General features: G+C 43.1%; 1 protein-coding gene across 1 annotated transcript in view; it reads left to right on the top strand.

Annotated features, from left to right (window-relative positions):
* The first annotated feature begins 6,001 nt into the window (after window positions 1–6,001).
* The window catches only part of TPP1 (tripeptidyl peptidase 1), a 187,679-nt gene continuing 172,900 nt past the window's right edge, over window positions 6,002–20,780 (top strand). The window contains exon 1 of the mRNA XM_063433424.1: window positions 6,002–6,083. Coding sequence (XP_063289494.1) covers window positions 6,073–6,083 — 11 coding nt within the window. The 5' untranslated portion in view covers window positions 6,002–6,072. The remainder of the gene's footprint in view (window positions 6,084–20,780) is intronic.

Below are 20,780 nucleotides of genomic sequence, written 5' to 3'. Positions count from 1 at the left end.
GGAGGAGCCTGGTTGCCCGCCTGCTGCCTTTGAATTATGGACCAGCAGTTAAAGGGTTAATTTTACTGTGCAGGAAGATTTATTAATTCCTTTCTGCACATCCGTTCGGTAGATTCTATCTACCGAACAAACAGCCCTTTCTTAGCCTCCCCAGAGCCGCGGGGAGCCGGCCGGCGCCGTTAATTGGCCGCCCAGAAGCTTGTGTGTGCCCTCCATTTACCTCCTTGAAGCTGCGGTTAACCGCAGCTTAATTGAGTGGTACTGGGTGGCCGCGGTTACACTTAGCAGCCGCTAGGTGGCGGTGTTATGGAGCTCCCCAGACGGCCAGCGGTGCTCAGCCCAGAATCAGTGCACTAAAAGCAGACACTTTTACGTGCAGGCACCGCTGAGCCTCCAGCCCTCTGGTTCTTATTCGTGTAAATTTAACCGAATACATGTTAATTTGGTAGTTTGTATATGTGAATGTTAACCCAGATAGCACAGCCATGGAGCCAATTCGTGTAATTAAAGACTTTGGCTCCATGGCAATTGAACTGTGTGAATAGGATCTGAGCGCTATTCGGTAGTTTTATGCGCTCAGATCCCAGCTATCTGGGGGATATGTGACATGTCTGTGTTTTATGTATAAAATGTGTCTTTATGTATTTTAAAGTAATATTGTATCTTGTGTGCACCACGTGCATCATGGAGTCTTGCCTCTGTCCTGGGAGATAATTGAATTACTTCTCAATTATCTCCAGGGCAGAGGAGAGGAAGCCAGGATGCATTGTGGGAAAGTATTGTGACTGTATGTCCTAAAATGATACATGTTTGTCCCTTGTCACAGTCTTCCATCTGGTCCCCTAGGGGAGTGTCCACCAGATGGGAGACCTGCATAAATACTGGGCGGGTAGCCCTGAGTAAACCAGACCACTGCTTGACCCTCAACACGGAGCCTTGTCTCGTTCTTGGGGGGATTCACTGTATGCTGATAGAGACTGATTGCCAGGAGTGTAAGCTGCTTGAGAGCTTTTCCTGTTCGTCTGCTAGCAGCTATTCGTGAGGTTCCAGTTCGGGAGTTTGGAGTGCTACCTTATTCCCTTGAATGCAGTTCGGGAGTTTGGTGCATTCACTTATATTCAATTTGTGAGTTTTGGTGATTCTGCAGTAGCTGTGCCTGTCTCTGAAAAGGGGATTATCGTCTAAGCGGTTTTTACCCCTTGTCTGCTGTTCTTTTTTTACCCCTTGTCTAGAAGTTCTTTTATGACACAGTTCTTTTATGAAGTTCTTTTATGACAGACCGCCAGCACATTTTCTTGCCCAAAACAGTTCCATGGGTTTGGGCTGTGCGGTCGGTCAGTTTCCTGCATAAAAAAACGGCTAAGTGTTGCCGGTACTTCGACTTTAGTCGAAGTGTCGAAGTGGAAGCGATGGCAAGGGTCGGCGGTGTCCGACGTTAAAATGGCCGCCGCCATGTGGTCCTTTGTCCGATGACGGTTACTTCGATGACTTCGACACTTTGGCTGCATCCGAAGTGCCATATAAAAAGTGCCAATCCTTCTCCCACAGTAATTAAAGGACCAGAATGATTGACATGCACTCAATTAGGGCCGAACACTGTTTTTAAAGGGCCCAATCTCCCAGGGCCATAGTCCAAAGGCAGCAGGCGGGCAACCAGGCTTCTCCAGTGGACAGTGGTGAGGTTGGTTTCGCCACACCTTGCATGGGGAATCCCATAAATATTGGAAGCCTGTGAATAAAGCCTCAGTTGACTCCCAGCCTATGTGTCGTCTAGTTCTTGGGAGGTAGGATTGTATAACACTACCTGAATTGTTGCATGCTGTACCTACCTACTTGGATTACTACCTGTTTTCCTGTCTACCAGCGGAGACCTTGTGGATTAAACTACTTCTCCGCTACAATTCATAACTTTAAAAGTATGCATCAAATTCACATAAAGCATACTCCAAATACAAACATACGTCAAAATCATAAAAATTGGTCCAGTGGTTCAAAAGATAGATCGTAGTCCTTTGTGACTGTGGCGAAACCAACCTCGCCAATATGAGCTGGAGAAGCCTGGTTGCTCGCCTGCTTCCTTTGGACTATGGACCAGACTTTAAAAAGCTTATTTTCCCTGCAGAAAGGCTTATTCGTGCCTTTTCTGCCGGGGTGTTCAGTAGATTTTATCTACCGAACAAACTAACGAATGCGCGACCACCTGGGAGCTGGAGTGTGCCATCAATTGACCGCCCAGAAGCTGCGGTTAACCGCAGCTTAATTGACAAACGCTGGGTGGCCTTTGTTCATCAAACGAACACGTAGCGGCGGCCATCTTAGCTCCTGAACAGCGGTGTTTTGCCGTCGAGTGTCTGGAACTAAAATCGGACACTCGACTAAGCAAACACCGCTGAGACCTCCAGACTTCCGTGGATTCGTGCCACAACTACCGAATGAGCCGCCGTTCGGTAGAAAGACTTATGTACACATGGGGATTCATCCGGACTTCGGCATTACTCTGGATGGCAATCCATTGAGGACTTTTGACACACGAACTGGGACCGACCGCAAGGCCAAACCTCATGGAACTATTTTCGGTTACTTTGCCTGTGCGGTCGGTCAATACTTTAAAGTCCCATAACTCCCGAACCCTTTATCCGAATGGGCTGATTTTCGCATATGTTGTTCCTCCAGACTAGGGCTAACTGGAGATACTGGATTTGTGGATGTACCCCAAGTATTTAGGGTACATCCAAGACTTGGGTAAAACTCTGTACATGCTAATTGTGTTAACAGATAAGTTAGAGGGAGGAGATGTGTGGGTTGTACCTTAAACTGGATTGGTGTATTGTAAATCCCTCCCTTGCATGGGAGAATCCCATATAAGCCTGTTGTATGAATAAATCAGTGTTGTTCCTGTTTAACCCTGAAGCTGAAGTGTTGTCTCATTCTTGGGGGGAATTTGACTGTATGCCGATTGCCAGGAGTGTAAGCTGTTCGTATTGCTTTTCCTGTTCGGCTGCTTCCAGGGTTCGTGTGTCTCTGGTTCGGGAGTTGGTGACTTCGTGCAGTTTGCAGTTCGGGAGGTTGGTGATTGCAGTAGCTGCTTGTCTATCTGAAAGGAGATTATCGCCTAAACGGTTTTTATCCCCAAGTGAGCGAAACGGTCCGTTACAGTGACCAAATGAAGAATGGCTTTTCTGACCAAAACCAGTTCCACAGAGTCTTCTATCATGGAGATAATTGGGAAGTAATCCAATTATCTCCAAGGACAGAGGCAAAACTCCATTAAACACATGGCAGCAAAAGACAATAAAATATATAACAGTGCAGCCATTGCCGAAAACAGGTGCATTCAACATATCCCCAGATAGCTCAGATCTGAGCGCACATTATTAATGAATGGCGCTCAGATCACAAACATACAGTTCAATTGCCATGGATCCAAAGTCTTTCCCATAGCCTTTCATTATACGAATGGGCTCCATGGCATAGCTATCTGGGGTATCACCGCTCAAACAAGGCAAGCACCGAATGACCCGGCTTTCGTGTATTTGCAGGGGAAAATCAAGCGTTTCAACATGGGGCCATAGTCTAAAGGCAGCAGGTGGGCAACAAGGCCCCTCCAGTGGACCGTGGCAAGGTTGGTTTCGCCACAGCATCCATTCCGCTGCACAGACAGACAGCATGCACAGTGACAGCTAATATACAGACAGACAGCATGCACAGTGACAGCTAATATACAGACAGACAGCATGCACAGTGACAGCTAATATACAGACAGACAGCATGCACAGTGACAGCTAATAGACAGACAGACAGCATGCACAGTGACAGCTAATAGACAGACAGACCGCTAATATACAGACAGACTGCTAATATACAGACAGCATGCAGAGTGACAGCTAATATACAGACAGACAGCATGCAGAGTGACAGCTAATATACAGACAGACAGCATGCACAGTGACAGCTAATATACAGACAGACAGCATGCACAGTGACAGCTAATATACAGACAGACGGCATGCACAGTGACAGCTAATATACAGACAGACAGCATGCACAGTGACAGCTAATATACAGACAGACAGCATGCACAGTGACAGCTAATATACAGACAGACAGCATGCAGAGTGACAGCTAATATACAGACAGCATGCACAGTGACAGCTAATAGACAGACAGACAGACAGCATGCACAGTGACAGCTAATAGACAGACAGACAGCATGCACAGTGACAGCTAATAGACAGACAGACAGCATGCACAGTGACCGCTAATAGACAGACAGCATGCACAGTGACAGCTAATAGACAGACAGACAGCATGCAGAGTGACAGCTAATAGACAGACAGACAGCATGCAGAGTGACAGCTAATAGACAGACAGCATGCAGAGTGACAGCTAATAGACAGACAGACAGCATGCAGAGTGACAGCTAATAGACAGACAGACAGCATGCAGAGTGACAGCTAATATACAGACAGACAGCGTGCAGAGTGACAGCTAATAGACAGACAGCGTGCAGAGTGACAGCTAATATACAGACAGACAGCGTGCAGAGTGACAGCTAATATACAGACAAACAGCATGCAGAGTGACAGCTAATATACAGAAAGACAGCATGCAGAGTGACAGCTAATATACAGACAGACAACATGCAGAGTGACAGCTAATAGACAGACAGACAGCATGCAGAGTGACAGCTAATAGACAGACAGACAGCATGCAGAGTGACAGCTAATAGACAGACAGACAGCATGCAGAGTGACAGCTAATAGACAGACAGACAGCGTGCAGAGTGACAGCTAATATACAGACAGACAGCGTGCAGAGTGACAGCTAATATACAGACAGACAGCGTGCAGAGTGACAGCTAATAGACAGACAGACAGCATGCACAGTGACAGCTAATAGACAGACAGACAGCATGCACAGTGACAGCTAATAGACAGACAGACAGCATGCAGACAGACAGCATGCACAGTGACAGCTAATAGACAGACAGACAGCATGCAGAGTGACAGCTAATATACAGACAGACAGCATGCAGAGTGACAGCTAATATACAGACAGACAGCGTGCAGAGTGACAGCTAATATACAGATAGACAGTATGCAGAGTGACAGCTAATAGACAGACAGACAGCATGCACAGTGACAGCTAATATACAGACAGACAGCATGCAGAGTGACAGCTAATAGACAGACAGACAGCGTGCAGAGTGACAGCTAATAGACAGACAGACAGCGTGCAGAGTGACAGCTAATAGACAGACAGACAGCATGCACAGTGACAGCTAATAGACAGACAGACAGCATGCAGAGTGACAGCTAATAGACAGACAGCATGCAGAGTGACAGCTAATAGACAGACAGACAGCATGCACAGTGACAGCTAATATACAGACAGACAGCATGCACAGTGACAGCTAATAGACAGACAGACAGCATGCAGAGTGACAGCTAATAGACAGACAGCATGCAGAGTGACAGCTAATAGACAGACAGACAGCATGCACAGTGACAGCTAATATACAGACAGACAGCATGCACAGTGACAGCTAATAGACAGACAGACAGCATGCACAGTGACAGCTAATATACAGACAGACAGCATGCACAGTGACAGCTAATAGACAGACAGACAGCATGCACAGTGACAGCTAATAGACAGACAGACAGCATGCACAGTGACCGCTAATATACAGACAGACAGCATGCACAGTGACAGCTAATAGACAGACAGACAGCATGCACAGTGACAGCTAATAGACAGACAGACAGCATGCACAGTGACAGCTAATATACAGACAGACAGCATGCACAGTGACAGCTAATATACAGACAGACAGCATGCACAGTGACAGCTAATATACAGACAGACAGCATGCACAGTGACAGCTAATATACAGACAGCATGCACAGTGACAGCTAATATACAGACAGACAGCATCTCAGAGTGCAGAGACAGAGGAGGGATAGGATGTTTGTTGTCATGTGATAGTCATGTGACAGAGCTACAAACTAAAGGAAACAGAGACAGAGACAGAGAGAGAGAGAGAGAGAGAGAGAGAGAGAGACTGCTGTCATGTCTAACAGGTAAAACTAAATTATATCTACACTCTGTATATTATATCTATACTGTATATTATAATCTACACTCTGTATATTGTATCTACACTCTGTATATTATATCTACACTCTGTATATTATATCTACACACTGTATATTATATCTATACTGTATATTATATCTATACTGTATATTATATCTACACTCTGTATATTATATCTATACTCTGTATATTATATCCATACTCTGTATATTATATCTACACTCTGTATATTATATCTACACTCTGTATATTATATCTATACTGTATATTATATCCATACTCTGTATATTATATCTACACTCTGTATATTATATCTACACTCTGTATATTATATCTATACTGTATATTATATCCATACTCTGTATATTATATCTACACTCTGTATATTATATCTATACTGTATATTATATCTACACTCTGTATATTATATCTACACTCTGTATATTATATCTATACTGTATATTATATCTACACTCTGTATATTATATCTACACTCTGTATATTATATCTACACTCTGTATATTATATCTACACACTGTATATTATATCTATACTGTATATTATATCTATACTGTATATTATATCTACACTCTGTATATTATATCTATACTCTGTATATTATATCCATACTCTGTATATTATATCTACACTCTGTATATTATATCTACACTCTGTATATTATATCTATACTGTATATTATATCCATACTCTGTATATTATATCTACACTCTGTATATTATATCTACACTCTGTATATTATATCTATACTGTATATTATATCCATACTCTGTATATTATATCTACACTCTGTATATTATATCTATACTGTATATTATATCTACACTCTGTATATTATATCTACACTCTGTATATTATATCTATACTGTATATTATATCCATACTCTGTATATTATATCTACACTCTGTATATTATATCTGTAACGGAATGCAATGTATCAGCATACGATATCCGTTGGTACATCTAGGAAATCCACAGTCGGAGTAGAAAGCAAGGCAATATCCCCAATCCTCCCAATAACCGGACGAAACACAGTTTGGGAGTCAACTAACTCGGTTTATTCACAGGCAGCATATTTATACAGTTCCCCATGCAAGGGGTTTCCATACAGTAATTCCAGGGGATTTCTCCCAACATGCACTGTGACTTTCCCAACAGGCATTGCTGCACGAGAAGGATACTCCCACTAAAATGGACGATTAAGTGGATTATCCCCTCGTGCAGCAAAACCGACAATTGACATTAAAATCTGTAATTCACACAATATTCGGTATTTCGGAATAACTGAACGTTCGGTAGATAGCTGGGGTCGGGGCGCACACTTTGGGAGAATACCGCTCCGATCCCAGCTGATTTGACCGAACGCCGCACATAATACAGTTAAACATTAAAGAGGGTTTAAAAGTACCGAATAAGTACGGGACACATAATGTACCGAACGCGGAACTCCCGAACGCTCTAGAAGTCCAGCGGTGTTCGGATCATTGAGTAGCCGTTTTCAGTTCCAGGCTCTCGACGACCGAACACCGCTGCAGAGACAAAGGATCCAAGATGGCCGACCGCCGCATGGTCGGTAGTCGAACGACGGCCACCTAGGAGAGCCCTTAATTACCGATTGCAACAATGTTGCAACCGGGTAATTGGTGCCACACGACCTGTGAATGTGTGGTCTACCTGGGGAGTCCACATTCGTACGGCGAACGGCCAGGATAGCCGTGTTTCGCCGTATGAATGCTTTGTATGCTGGCAGCATACGGCTGTCAGCATGCGAACGGCCATAGGAAAATACATATACAGTTAACGTTACATAGTATAGCTTCAGCCTACGGACAACCTGCAATGAATATAGTCCAGAAGTGGCTAGGTTTGCCACAATGCTCCCCCAGAACCAAGCCGGCATACACAGTCTGATCCCAACGGATCGGCTTGGGGATGTCCGGGAGAGCACTCACAGATCACTTCTCGAGTTCAGTCTGTCTGGATAACCCGTCAGCGTTACCGTTTTGTTTTCCTGGCCGGTAATGGATAGTAAAGTCAAAGGGCTGCAGCGCCAAGCTCCAGCGCAGCAGCCTGGCATTGTCTCCAGACACACGGTTTAGCCACACTAACGGGTTGTGATCTGTGAGTAAGGAGAAAGGTTGTCCGTACAAATATGGCTGTAACTTTTTAAGGGCCCACACCACGGCCAGGCATTCTTTCTCGATGGCGGCGTAGCTCACTTCACGAGGCAGCAACTTGCGGCTTAAATAGGCTACGGGGTGTTCTCCGCCATCGGCTCCCACTTGGCTCAGTACTGCCCCCAATCCAAACATTGAAGCGTCTGTGTGAACAAGAAATCTTTTAGTTGGATCAGGAGCAGTTAACACAGGAGCATTAGTGAGAGCAGTCTTGAGTTGTTGGAATGCCTGCTCGCACTCTGGGGCCCAGACAACCAGTCGGGGAAGGTTCTTCTTCGTCAGGTCGGTTAGGGGTTTGGCCAGGGTGCTATAGTCAGGGACAAACTTTCTGTAATAGCCGGCTGTCCCTAAGAACGCCAGCACCTGGGTCTTAGTCCTGGGGGTAGGCCACTTGGCTACGGCCTCAATCTTGGCTGGCTCGGGCCTCTGCTGCCCACACCCTACACGGTGGCCCAGGTACTGCACCTCGGCCATACCTATGTGGCACTTGCTAGGTTTTAGCGTTAACCCGGCCTCCCCAATGCGATCTAATATCGCCCCTATATGGCGTAGGTGGTCTTCCCAGTTCTGGCTAAACACGGCTATATCGTCTAGATAGGCACAGGCATACTCCTGAAAACCGTCCAGTAGCCGATCTACCATCCGCTGAAAGGTAGCCGGAGCGTTTTTCATCCCGAAAGGCATGACCTTGAACTGGTACAGGCCAAACGGGGTGACAAACGCCGACTTGGGGATGGCGTCATCGGCTAGTGGGATCTGCCAGTACCCCTTACACAAATCAATGGTAGTGAGATACTGGCCCCGTGCCATCTTATCCAACAGCTCGTCTATCCGGGGCATCGGGTAGGCATCAGACACCGTTTTGTCATTTAGCCTCCGGTAGTCAACACAGAATCGGGTGGTGCCATCCTTTTTAGGTACCAGGACTACCGGCGATGCCCAGGGGCTATCGGAGGGTTCGATAACCCCTAGCTGCAACATTTCGTCCAGTTCGGCTTTCATATGGGTCCGGACGGATTCCGGAACCCTATATGGAGCCTGGCGCATAGGTAGCTGTCCTGGGGTCTCTACTCGGTGGGTGGCTAGCGGAGTGTACCCAGGTAAATTGGAGAAGGTAGTCCCCTTGGCTACAATCAGCGCCTGTACCTGGGCACGCTCCTGGGGGCTTAGCCGCTCCCCCAGTTGAACTCCCCGGGAGGGCTCTATCTGTTCCTCGGGTTCTAGTAGGTCGGGTAAAGGTAGATTTTCCTGATCCTCTACGGAGGAGGCACATATGGCCGTTACATCCTCTATCCTCTCATGGTAGGGTTTGAGCATGTTCACGTGGAGCATGCGTCTCTTCCCTACCCCTGAGCAGGGGCCGATCACATAGGTAGTGTCGCATCGCTGCTCCACTACCTGGTATGGGCCTTGCCAGACGGCCTGCAGCTTATCTGTGCGGACGGGCTTTAAGATCAAGACCTTCTGTCCCACCTGAAAGCTGCGGTCCCTGGCTCCTCTATCGTACCAGCGGCGCTGGCGTTGCTGGGCCGCCTGTAGGTTTGTGTGCACAGCCTGAGTCAGCGCCTCCAGACGGTCCCTGAACTCCAGGACGTATGACACGATAGGGGTCTCGTTAGAGGTACTCTCTCCCTCCCAGTGTTCCCTAATCAAGTTCAAGGGTCCTCGCACCCTCCTCCCAAACAGTAGTTCAAACGGGGAGAATCCTGTCGACTCCTGGGGGACCTCTCTATAGGCAAAGAGTAGGTGAGGTAGAAACCTCTCCCAGTCTTTGTGGGTCTCCCCGAACGTCCGAAGCATCTGCTTCAGCGTCCCGTTGAACCGCTCACAAAGCCCATTGGACTGGGGGTGGTAGGCGGAATTAACTATTGGCTTAATGCCACACACCTTCCACATATGTTGGGTAACCTCGGCCGTAAATTGGGTACCTCGGTCCGAGATTATCTCTTGGGGAAAACCTACTCGGGAAAATACCTTCATTAATGCCTCTGCTACGGTCTCAGCGTGGATATTAGAGAGGGCCACGGCTTCGGGGTATCGGGTGGCGTAGTCCACTATAGTTAAGATATACCTTTTGCCGGAGGGACTGGGTTTTGGCAGGGGACCTACGATGTCCACTGCTACTCGGCTGAAGGGTTCTGCTATGATGGGCAGGGGGCATAGCCTGGCTTTGTGGCGATCTCCTCGTTTACCTACACGCTGGCAGACGTCGCAGGAGGTGCAATATTGGCGCACATCCTGAGAGATCCCGGGCCAGAAGAAGGCATGGGTCAAACGGTATCGGGTACGGGTCATCCCTAGGTGTCCGGACAAGGGGATGTCATGAGAAATTCGCAGCAGCTCCTGTCTATACTTCTGGGGTACCACTAGCTGTTTATTAGTTAAGGTGACAGACCCCCCCACATCTTTTGCTGTGACACGGTAGAGCAACTCTCTTTCCCAGATGAACCGCTCCCCCTCTAACCCTGCTTGGTCGGTTTGTGCCCGGTCCCTATATACTTGGAGAGTGGGATCGGTCTGGACTTCGGTCGCAAAGGTAGTCGGGGTATCCCAGGACATGGGGGTCAGTTGGGGAACATGGTCTCTTACCTGAGCCTCAGAGTGCGTTGGTGTAGCCGTGGTGCGAGCCTGTTGCCGGGTGGTTACGGGAAGGGCCTCCTGGTACGGAGTCTGGGGAATAAAAGCGGAAGTCATTTGGCCCAAGTCATTCCCCAGTACAACATCAGCAGGTAAATTCTGCATCAGCCCCACTTCTACGGTCCCCTCTCCCACACCCCAATCCAAATGAACTTTGGCAGTAGGTAGCCGGTATACTGCTCCCCCGGCCACCCGTACTGCCACGGAGCCGCCAGTGTGGGTTGCGCCTGGTACCAAATGTGGTGCAACCAAAGTTAAAGTGGCTCCCGAATCCCGGAGCCCTTGCACCTCCTTTCCCTCCAGGGTCACTAGCTGCCGATGGTGCTGTCGGTTGTCGGTGGCTCGGACTGACATTACTTCGTGCAGTACCCCCAGAGGCTCCTCAATTTGAGCGCTCAGCACGTCTTGGGTGGCGGGTGCTACCTGGTAATGGTGCGCAGCAGCCCTGGGTGCCAAATTTTGTCGCACCTGATTCCAAGCTTGTCGGCTCCGGTTTTGGGTGCACTCTCGAGAAATGTGCCCCCACTGTTTGCAGGTGTGACACTGAATGTTAGCCCTGCCGTTGTATCGGGAGGGGGCTGGTGGAGTATTCAGTGCCGGCCTGTGCAGGGGTACGGTGGGGCTGGTAGGGGTAAAATTATTAGGTGGCCCTGTAATCCGAGGGAGGGCCTTAGTTTGGGCCCCGTGATGTCTCCTGGCATCAAAATGTTGATCCGCCAATTTAGCGGCTTCGGGTAGGGTGAGGGGTTTCCGGTCTCTCACCCATTCTTGTGCCTCTGGGGACAAACCATTAAAAAATTGTTCCAGCAGCATTAACTGCCTCAACTCCTCCATGTTAGTGGCGTTGCTGGCCTGTATCCAGCCTAGCGATGCTTGGTCCAGCTTGTGCGCCCATTCTGCATGAGAATCTTTCTCAGGCTTGCGCAAGCCCCGGAATTTCCGCCGGTATGCCTCTGGGGTAATAGCATACCTCTCCAAGATTGCCCTCTTCACTTTAGGGTAATCCTTACTGTCCTCTCGGGGTACAGCACGGTAGGCTTCAGCTGCCCTACCCGATAATTTGCCTGCCAGCAGCGGCACCCATACTGCGGGCTCCAAATCGTGCAGATCGCACAGCCGCTCAAAGTCCTGCAAATACCCATCAATTTCGTCCTTTTCTTCACAAAACGCTTTAAAGGCGTGATGTGGGACTTTGGGCTTTACCTGTCCGTAGGTGGAGGCAGTAACAGACTCTGCCCTAGGCGGGGTTGCTGGTGTGCTGGTCGCCATCAGATAATCCTGTACATCTGATACCATCACGGTCAGTATTTCCAGCGGTACTGGTTGCGGTAAAAACTCCAACCTGGTTCGCAGCTCTTTTTGGAATGGGGTCTCTTCCTTGGCTGGTGGGGGTGTAGCGCTGCGGGCTCGGTCTTCCTCCATCAGTTCAGCGATCAGCACAGCTTTAGACTTGTTGCTGGCTATCTTACCCCTGGCTTCCAGTAGCTCTTTTAAAGTTTGTCGCTTTAGTATGGTATAATCAATCTCCATACGAATTGCCCTTGCTTTCCTTGTTCGGTCGTTCCAGTTTCCACGAACGCTGCTTTTTCGGCTGTAAGGTTCGGATCCCGTCGCTTGCCACCAATTGTAACGGAATGCAATGTATCAGCATACGATATCCGTTGGTACATCTAGGAAATCCACAGTCGGAGTAGAAAGCAAGGCAATATCCCCAATCCTCCCAATAACCGGACGAAACACAGTTTGGGAGTCAACTAACTCGGTTTATTCACAGGCAGCATATTTATACAGTTCCCCATGCAAGGGGTTTCCATACAGTAATTCCAGGGGATTTCTCCCAACATGCACTGTGACTTTCCCAACAGGCATTGCTGCACGAGAAGGATACTCCCACTAAAATGGACGATTAAGTGGATTATCCCCTCGTGCAGCAAAACCGACAATTGACATTAAAATCTGTAATTCACACAATATTCGGTATTTCGGAATAACTGAACGTTCGGTAGATAGCTGGGGTCGGGGCGCACACTTTGGGAGAATACCGCTCCGATCCCAGCTGATTTGACCGAACGCCGCACATAATACAGTTAAACATTAAAGAGGGTTTAAAAGTACCGAATAAGTACGGGACACATAATGTACCGAACGCGGAACTCCCGAACGCTCTAGAAGTCCAGCGGTGTTCGGATCATTGAGTAGCCGTTTTCAGTTCCAGGCTCTCGACGACCGAACACCGCTGCAGAGACAAAGGATCCAAGATGGCCGACCGCCGCATGGTCGGTAGTCGAACGACGGCCACCTAGGAGAGCCCTTAATTACCGATTGCAACAATGTTGCAACCGGGTAATTGGTGCCACACGACCTGTGAATGTGTGGTCTACCTGGGGAGTCCACATTCGTACGGCGAACGGCCAGGATAGCCGTGTTTCGCCGTATGAATGCTTTGTATGCTGGCAGCATACGGCTGTCAGCATGCGAACGGCCATAGGAAAATACATATACAGTTAACGTTACATAGTATAGCTTCAGCCTACGGACAACCTGCAATGAATATAGTCCAGAAGTGGCTAGGTTTGCCACAATATCCATACTCTGTATATTATATCTATACTGTATATTATATCTACACTCTGTATATTATATCTACACTCTGTATATTATATCTACACACTGTATATTATATCTATACTGTATATTATATCTACACTCTGTATATTATATCTACACACTGTATATTATATCTATACTGTATATTATATCTATACTGTATATTATATCTACACTCTGTATATTATATCTATACTCTGTATATTATATCCATACTCTGTATATTATATCTACACTCTGTATATTATATCTACACTGTATATTATATCCATACTCTGTATATTATATCTACACTCTGTATATTATATCTATACTGTATATTATATCCATACTCTGTATATTATATCTACACTCTGTATATTATATCTACACTCTGTATATTATATCTATACTGTATATTATATCCATACTCTGTATATTATATCTACACTCTGTATATTATATCTACACTCTGTATATTATATCTATACTGTATATTATATCCATACTCTGTATATTATATCTACACTCTGTATATTATATCTACACTCTGTATATTATATCTATACTGTATATTATATCTACACTCTGTATATTATATCTACACTCTGTATATTATATCTATACTGTATATTATATCCATACTCTGTATATTATATCTACACTCTGTATATTATATCCATACTCTGTATATTATATCTATACTGTATATTATATCTACACTCTGTATATTATATCTACACACTGTATATTATATCTATACTGTATATTATATCCATACTCTGTATATTATATCTACACTCTGTATATTATATCTACACTCTGTATATTATATCTATACTGTATATTATATCTACACTCTGTATATTATATCTACACTCTGTATATTATATCTATACTGTATATTATATCCATACTCTGTATATTATATCTACACTCTGTATATTATATCTACACTGTATATTATATCCATACTCTGTATATTATATCTACACTCTGTATATTATATCCATACTGTATATTATATCTACACTCTGTATATTATATCTACACTCTGTATATTGTATCTACACTCTGTATATTATATCTATACTCTGTATATTATATCCATACTCTGTATATTATATCTACACTCTGTATATTATATCTACACTCTGTATATTATATCCATACTGTATATTATATCTACACTCTGTATATTATATCTACACTCTGTATATTATATCCATACTGTATATTATATCTACACTCTGTATATTATATCTACACTCTGTATATTATATCCATACTGTATATTATATCTACACTCTGTATATTATATCTACACTCTGTATATTGTATCTACACTCTGTATATTATATCTACACTCTGTATATTATATCTACACTGTATATTATATCTACATTGTATATTATATCTATACTGTATATTATATCTACACTCTGTATATTATATCCATACTCTGTATATTATATCTACACTCTGTATATTATATCCATACTCTGTATATTATATCTACACTCTGTATATTATATCTACACTCTGTATATTATATCTACACTGTATATTATATCTACACTCTGTATATTATATCTACACTGTATATTATATCTATACTCTGTATATTATATCTACACTCTGTATATTATATCTACACTGTATATTATATCTATACTCTGTATATTATATCTACTCTCTGTATATTATATCTATACTCTGTATATTATATCTACACTCTGTATATTATATCTATACTCTGTATATTATATCTACACTCTGTATATTATAGCTACACTCTGTATATTATATCCATACTGTATATTATATCTACACTCTGTATATTATATCCATACTCTGTATATTATATCTACACTCTGTATATTATATCTACACTCTGTATATTATATCCATACTGTATATTATATCTACACTCTGTATATTATATCTACACTCTGTATATTATATCCATACTGTATATTATATCTACACTCTGTATATTATATCCATACTCTGTATATTATATCTACACTCTGTATATTATATCCATACTCTGTATATTATATCTACACTCTGTATATTATATCTACACTCTGTATATTATATCCATACTGTATATTATATCTACACTCTGTATATTATATCCATACTCTGTATATTATATCCATACTCTGTATATTATATCTACACTCTGTATATTATATCTATACTCTGTATATTATATCTACACTCTGTATATTATATCCATACTGTATATTATATCTACACTCTGTATATTATATCCATACTCTGTATATTATATCTACACTCTGTATATTATATCCATACTGTATATTATATCTACACTCTGTATATTATATCCATACTCTGTATATTATATCTACACTCTGTATATTATATCCATACTGTATATTATATCTACACTCTGTATATTATATCCATACTCTGTATATTATATCTACACTCTGTATATTATATCCATACTCTGTATATTATATCTACACTCTGTATATTATATCCATACTCTGTATATTATATCCATACTCTGTATATTATATCTACACTCTGTATATTATATCTATACTCTGTATATTATATCTACACTCTGTATATTATATCCATACTGTATATTATATCTACACTCTGTATATTATATCCATACTCTGTATATTATATCTACACTCTGTATATTATATCTACACTCTGTATATTATATCCATACTGTATATTATATCTACACTCTGTATATTATATCCATACTCTGTATATTATATCCATACTCTGTATATTATATCTACACTCTGTATATTATATCTATACTCTGTATATTATATCTACACTCTGTATATTATATCCATACTCTGTATATTATATCTACACTCTGTATATTATATCTACACTCTGTATATTATATCCATACTGTATATTATATCTACACTCTGTATATTATATCCATACTCTGTATATTATATCTACACTCTGTATATTATATCCATACTGTATATTATATCTACACTCTGTATATTATATCCATACTCTGTATATTATATCTATACTGTATATTATATCTACACTCTGTATATTATATCCATACTGTATATTATATCTACACTCTGTATATTATATCCATACTCTGTATATTATATCTACACTCTGTATATTATATCCATACTGTATATTATATCCATACTGTATATTATATCTACACTCTGTATATTATATCCATACTGTATATTATATCTACACTCTGTATATTATATCCATACTCTGTATATTATATCTACACTCTGTATATTATATCCATACTGTATATTATATCCATACTCTGTATATTATATCTACACTCTGTATATTATATCCATACTGTATATTATATCTGCACTCTGTATATTATATCCATACTCTGTATATTATATCTACACTCTGTATATTATATCTACACTCTGTATATTATATCCATACTGTATATTATATCTACACTCTGTATATTATATCCATACTCTGTATATTATATCTACACTCTGTATATTATATCCATACTCTGTATATTATATCTACACTCTGTATATTATATCCATACTCTGTATATTATATCCATACTCTGTATATTATATCTACACTCTGTATATTATATCTATACTCTGTATATCATATCTACACTCTGTATATTATATCCATACTGTATATTATATCTACACTCTGTATATTATATCCATACTCTGTATATTATATCTACACTCTGTATATTATATCTACACTCTGTATATTATATCCATACTGTATATTATATCTACACTCTGTATATTATATCCATACTCTGTATATTATATCTACACTCTGTATATTATATCCATACTCTGTATATTATATCTACACTCTGTATATTATATCCATACTCTGTATATTATATCCACACTCTGTATATTATATCTATACTCTGTATATTATATCTACACTCTGTATATTATATCCATACTGTATATTATATCTACACTCTGTATATTATATCCATACTCTGTATATTATATCTATACTCTGTATATTATATCCATACTCTGTATATTATATCTACACTCTGTATATTATATCCATACTGTATATTATATCTACACTCTGTATATTATATCCATACTCTGTATATTATATCCATACTCTGTATATTATATCTACACTCTGTATATTATATCTATACTCTGTATATTATATCCATACTCTGTATATTATATCTACACTCTGTATATTATATCTACACTCTGTATATTATATCCATACTGTATATTATATCTACACTCTGTATATTATATCCATACTCTGTATATTATATCTACACTCTGTATATTATATCCATACTGTATATTATATCTACACTCTGTATATTATATCCATACTCTGTATATTATATCTATACTGTATATTATATCTACACTCTGTATATTATATCCATACTCTGTATATTATATCTATACTGTATATTATATCTACACTCTGTATATTATATCCATACTCTGTATATTATATCTACACTCTGTATATTATATCCATACTGTATATTATATCTACACTCTGTATATTATATCCATACTGTATATTATATCTACACTCTGTATATTATATCTGTAACGGAATGCAGTATATTAGTTCACGATATCCGTTGGTATCCTCAGGAAATCCACAGTCAGAGCAGAAAGCACGGCAATATCCCCAATCCTCCCAATAACCGGACGAAACACAGTTTGGGAGTCAACTAACTTGCTTTATTCACAGACTTCCATATTTATGCAGTTCCCCTTGCAAGGGGTTTCCTTACAGATGTTACAGGGGATTTCTCCCATCAGGCATTGTAATTATCCCAACAGGCATTGCTGCACGAGAGGGATACTCCCACTAAAATGGACGATTAAGTGGATTATCCCCTCGTGGAGCAAAACCGACAATTTACACAGAAATCCATATTTTATACATTTTTACTCGCTTTTAGACGAATGACCGTTCGGTAGATAGCTGGGGTCGGCGGGCACATTTAGTGAGAATACCGCTCCGATCCCAGCTAAACTAACCGAACGCCGCACAAAATACGTTAAAACATTGAGTTCGGTTTAAAAGTACCGAACATATATGGGGAACAGAATGTGCCGAACGCGGAACTCCCGAACGCTCTGGAACTCCAGCGGTGTTCGGATCATTGAGTAGCCGTTTTCAGTTCCAGGCTCTCGACGACCGAACACCGCTGCAGAGACAAAGGATCCAAGATGGCCGACCGCCGCATGGTTGGTAGCCGAACGACGTCCACCTAGGAGAGCCCTTAATTACCGATTGCAACATTGTTGCCATCGGTTAATTGATGCCACACGACTGGTGAGTGGGTGGTCCACCTGGGGAGCCCGCATTCGTATGGCGAACGGCCTGGATAGCCGTGTTTCGTCAACGAAAGGGATTTGTATGCTGGCAGCGTACGGCTGCCAGCATGCGAACGGCCATAATACGGTACATACACAGGTTAAAATATACAGTACATATTCAGCCTACAGACAACCTTTACTAACTACAGTCCAGAAGTGGCTAGGTTTGCCACAATGCTCCCCCAGAACCAAGCCGGCATACACAGTCTGATCCCAACGGATCGGCTTGGGGATGTCCGGGGGAGTACTCACAGATCACTTCTCGAGTTCAGTCTGTCTGGATAACCCGTCGGCGTTACCGTTTTGCTTTCCTTGGCGGTAATGGATGGTAAAGTCAAAGGGCTGCAGCGCCAAACTCCAGCGCAGCAGCCTGGCATTGTCCCCAGACACACGGTTCAACCACACCAACGGGTTGTGATCTGTGAGTAATGAAAAAGGTTGTCCATACAAATACGGCTGTAACTTTTTAAGGGCCTACACCACGGCCAGGCATTCTTTCTCAATGGCGGCGTAGCTCACTTTACGAGGCAACAGCTTTCGGCTTAAATAGGCTACGGGATGTTCTCCGCCATCGGCTCCCACTTGGCTCAGCACTGCCCCCAATCCAAACATTGAAGCGTCTGTGTGCACAAGAAATCTTTTGTTTGGATCAGGAGCAGTTAACACAGGAGCATTAGTTAGAGCTGTCTTGAGTTGTTGGAATGCCTGTTCACACTCTGGGGCCCAGACAACCAGTCGGGGAAGGTTCTTTTTGGTCAGGTCCGTTAGGGGTTTGGCCAGGGTGCTGTAGTCGGGAACAAACTTCCTGTAATAGCCAGCCGTCCCTAGGAACGCCAGCACTTGAGTCTTAGTCCTGGGGGTAGGCCACTTGGCTACGGCCTCAATCTTGGCTGGCTCGGGTCTCTGCTGCCCACACCCTACTCGGTGTCCCAGATACTGCACCTCGGCCATACCTATGTGGCACTTACTAGGTTTTAACGTTAACCCAGCTTCCCCAATACGGTCTAAGATCGCCCCTATATGGCGTAGGTGATCTTCCCAGGTCTGGCTAAAGATGGCTATGTCATCTAAATAGGCACAGGCATACTCCTGAAAGCCGTCCAGTAGCCGATCTACCATCCGCTGAAAGGTATCCGGAGCGTTTTTCATTCCGAAAGGCATGACCTTGAACTGGTACAGGCCAAACGGAGTGACAAACGCCGACTTGGGGATGGCGTCATCGGCTAGAGGAATTTGCCAGTATCCCTTACACAAGTCAATGGTAGTGAGATACTGGCCCCGTGCCATCTTATCTAACAGCTCGTCTATCCGGGGCATCGGGTAGGCATCAGAGACCGTTTTGTCATTTAGCCTCCGGTAGTCGCCGCAGAATCGGGTGGTGCCATCCTTTTTAGGCACCAGGACTACCGGCGATGCCCAGGGGCTATCGGAGGGTTCGATAACCCCTAGCTGTAACATTTCGTCTAACTCGGCTTTCATATGGGTCCGGACTGATTCCGGAACCCTATATGGAGCCTGTCGCATAGGTAGCTGTCCCGGGGTTTCTACTCGGTGGGTGGCTAGCGGAGTGTACCCAGGTAAATTGGAGAAGGTAGCCCCTTTAGCTACAATCAGCGCTTGTACCTGGGCACGCTCATGGGCGCTTAGCCGCTCCCCCAGCTGAACTCCCCGGGAGGGCTCTATCGGTTCTTCTGGTTCTAGTAGGTCAGGTAGGGGCAGGTTCTCCTGATCTTCTAAGGAGGAGGCACAGATCGCCGTCACATCTTCTATTCTCTCATGGTAGGGTTTGAGCATGTTCACGTGGAGCATGCGTCTCTTCCCTACCCCTGAGCAGGGGCCAATCACATAGGTAGTGTCGCATCGCTG

This window comes from Pelobates fuscus, chromosome 1, assembly GCF_036172605.1.
Source record: "Pelobates fuscus isolate aPelFus1 chromosome 1, aPelFus1.pri, whole genome shotgun sequence".
NCBI lineage: Eukaryota > Metazoa > Chordata > Amphibia > Anura > Pelobatidae > Pelobates > Pelobates fuscus.
The sequence above is the reverse complement of the archived record's forward strand: the minus strand, read 5'-3'. Positions and strand labels throughout refer to the sequence as shown.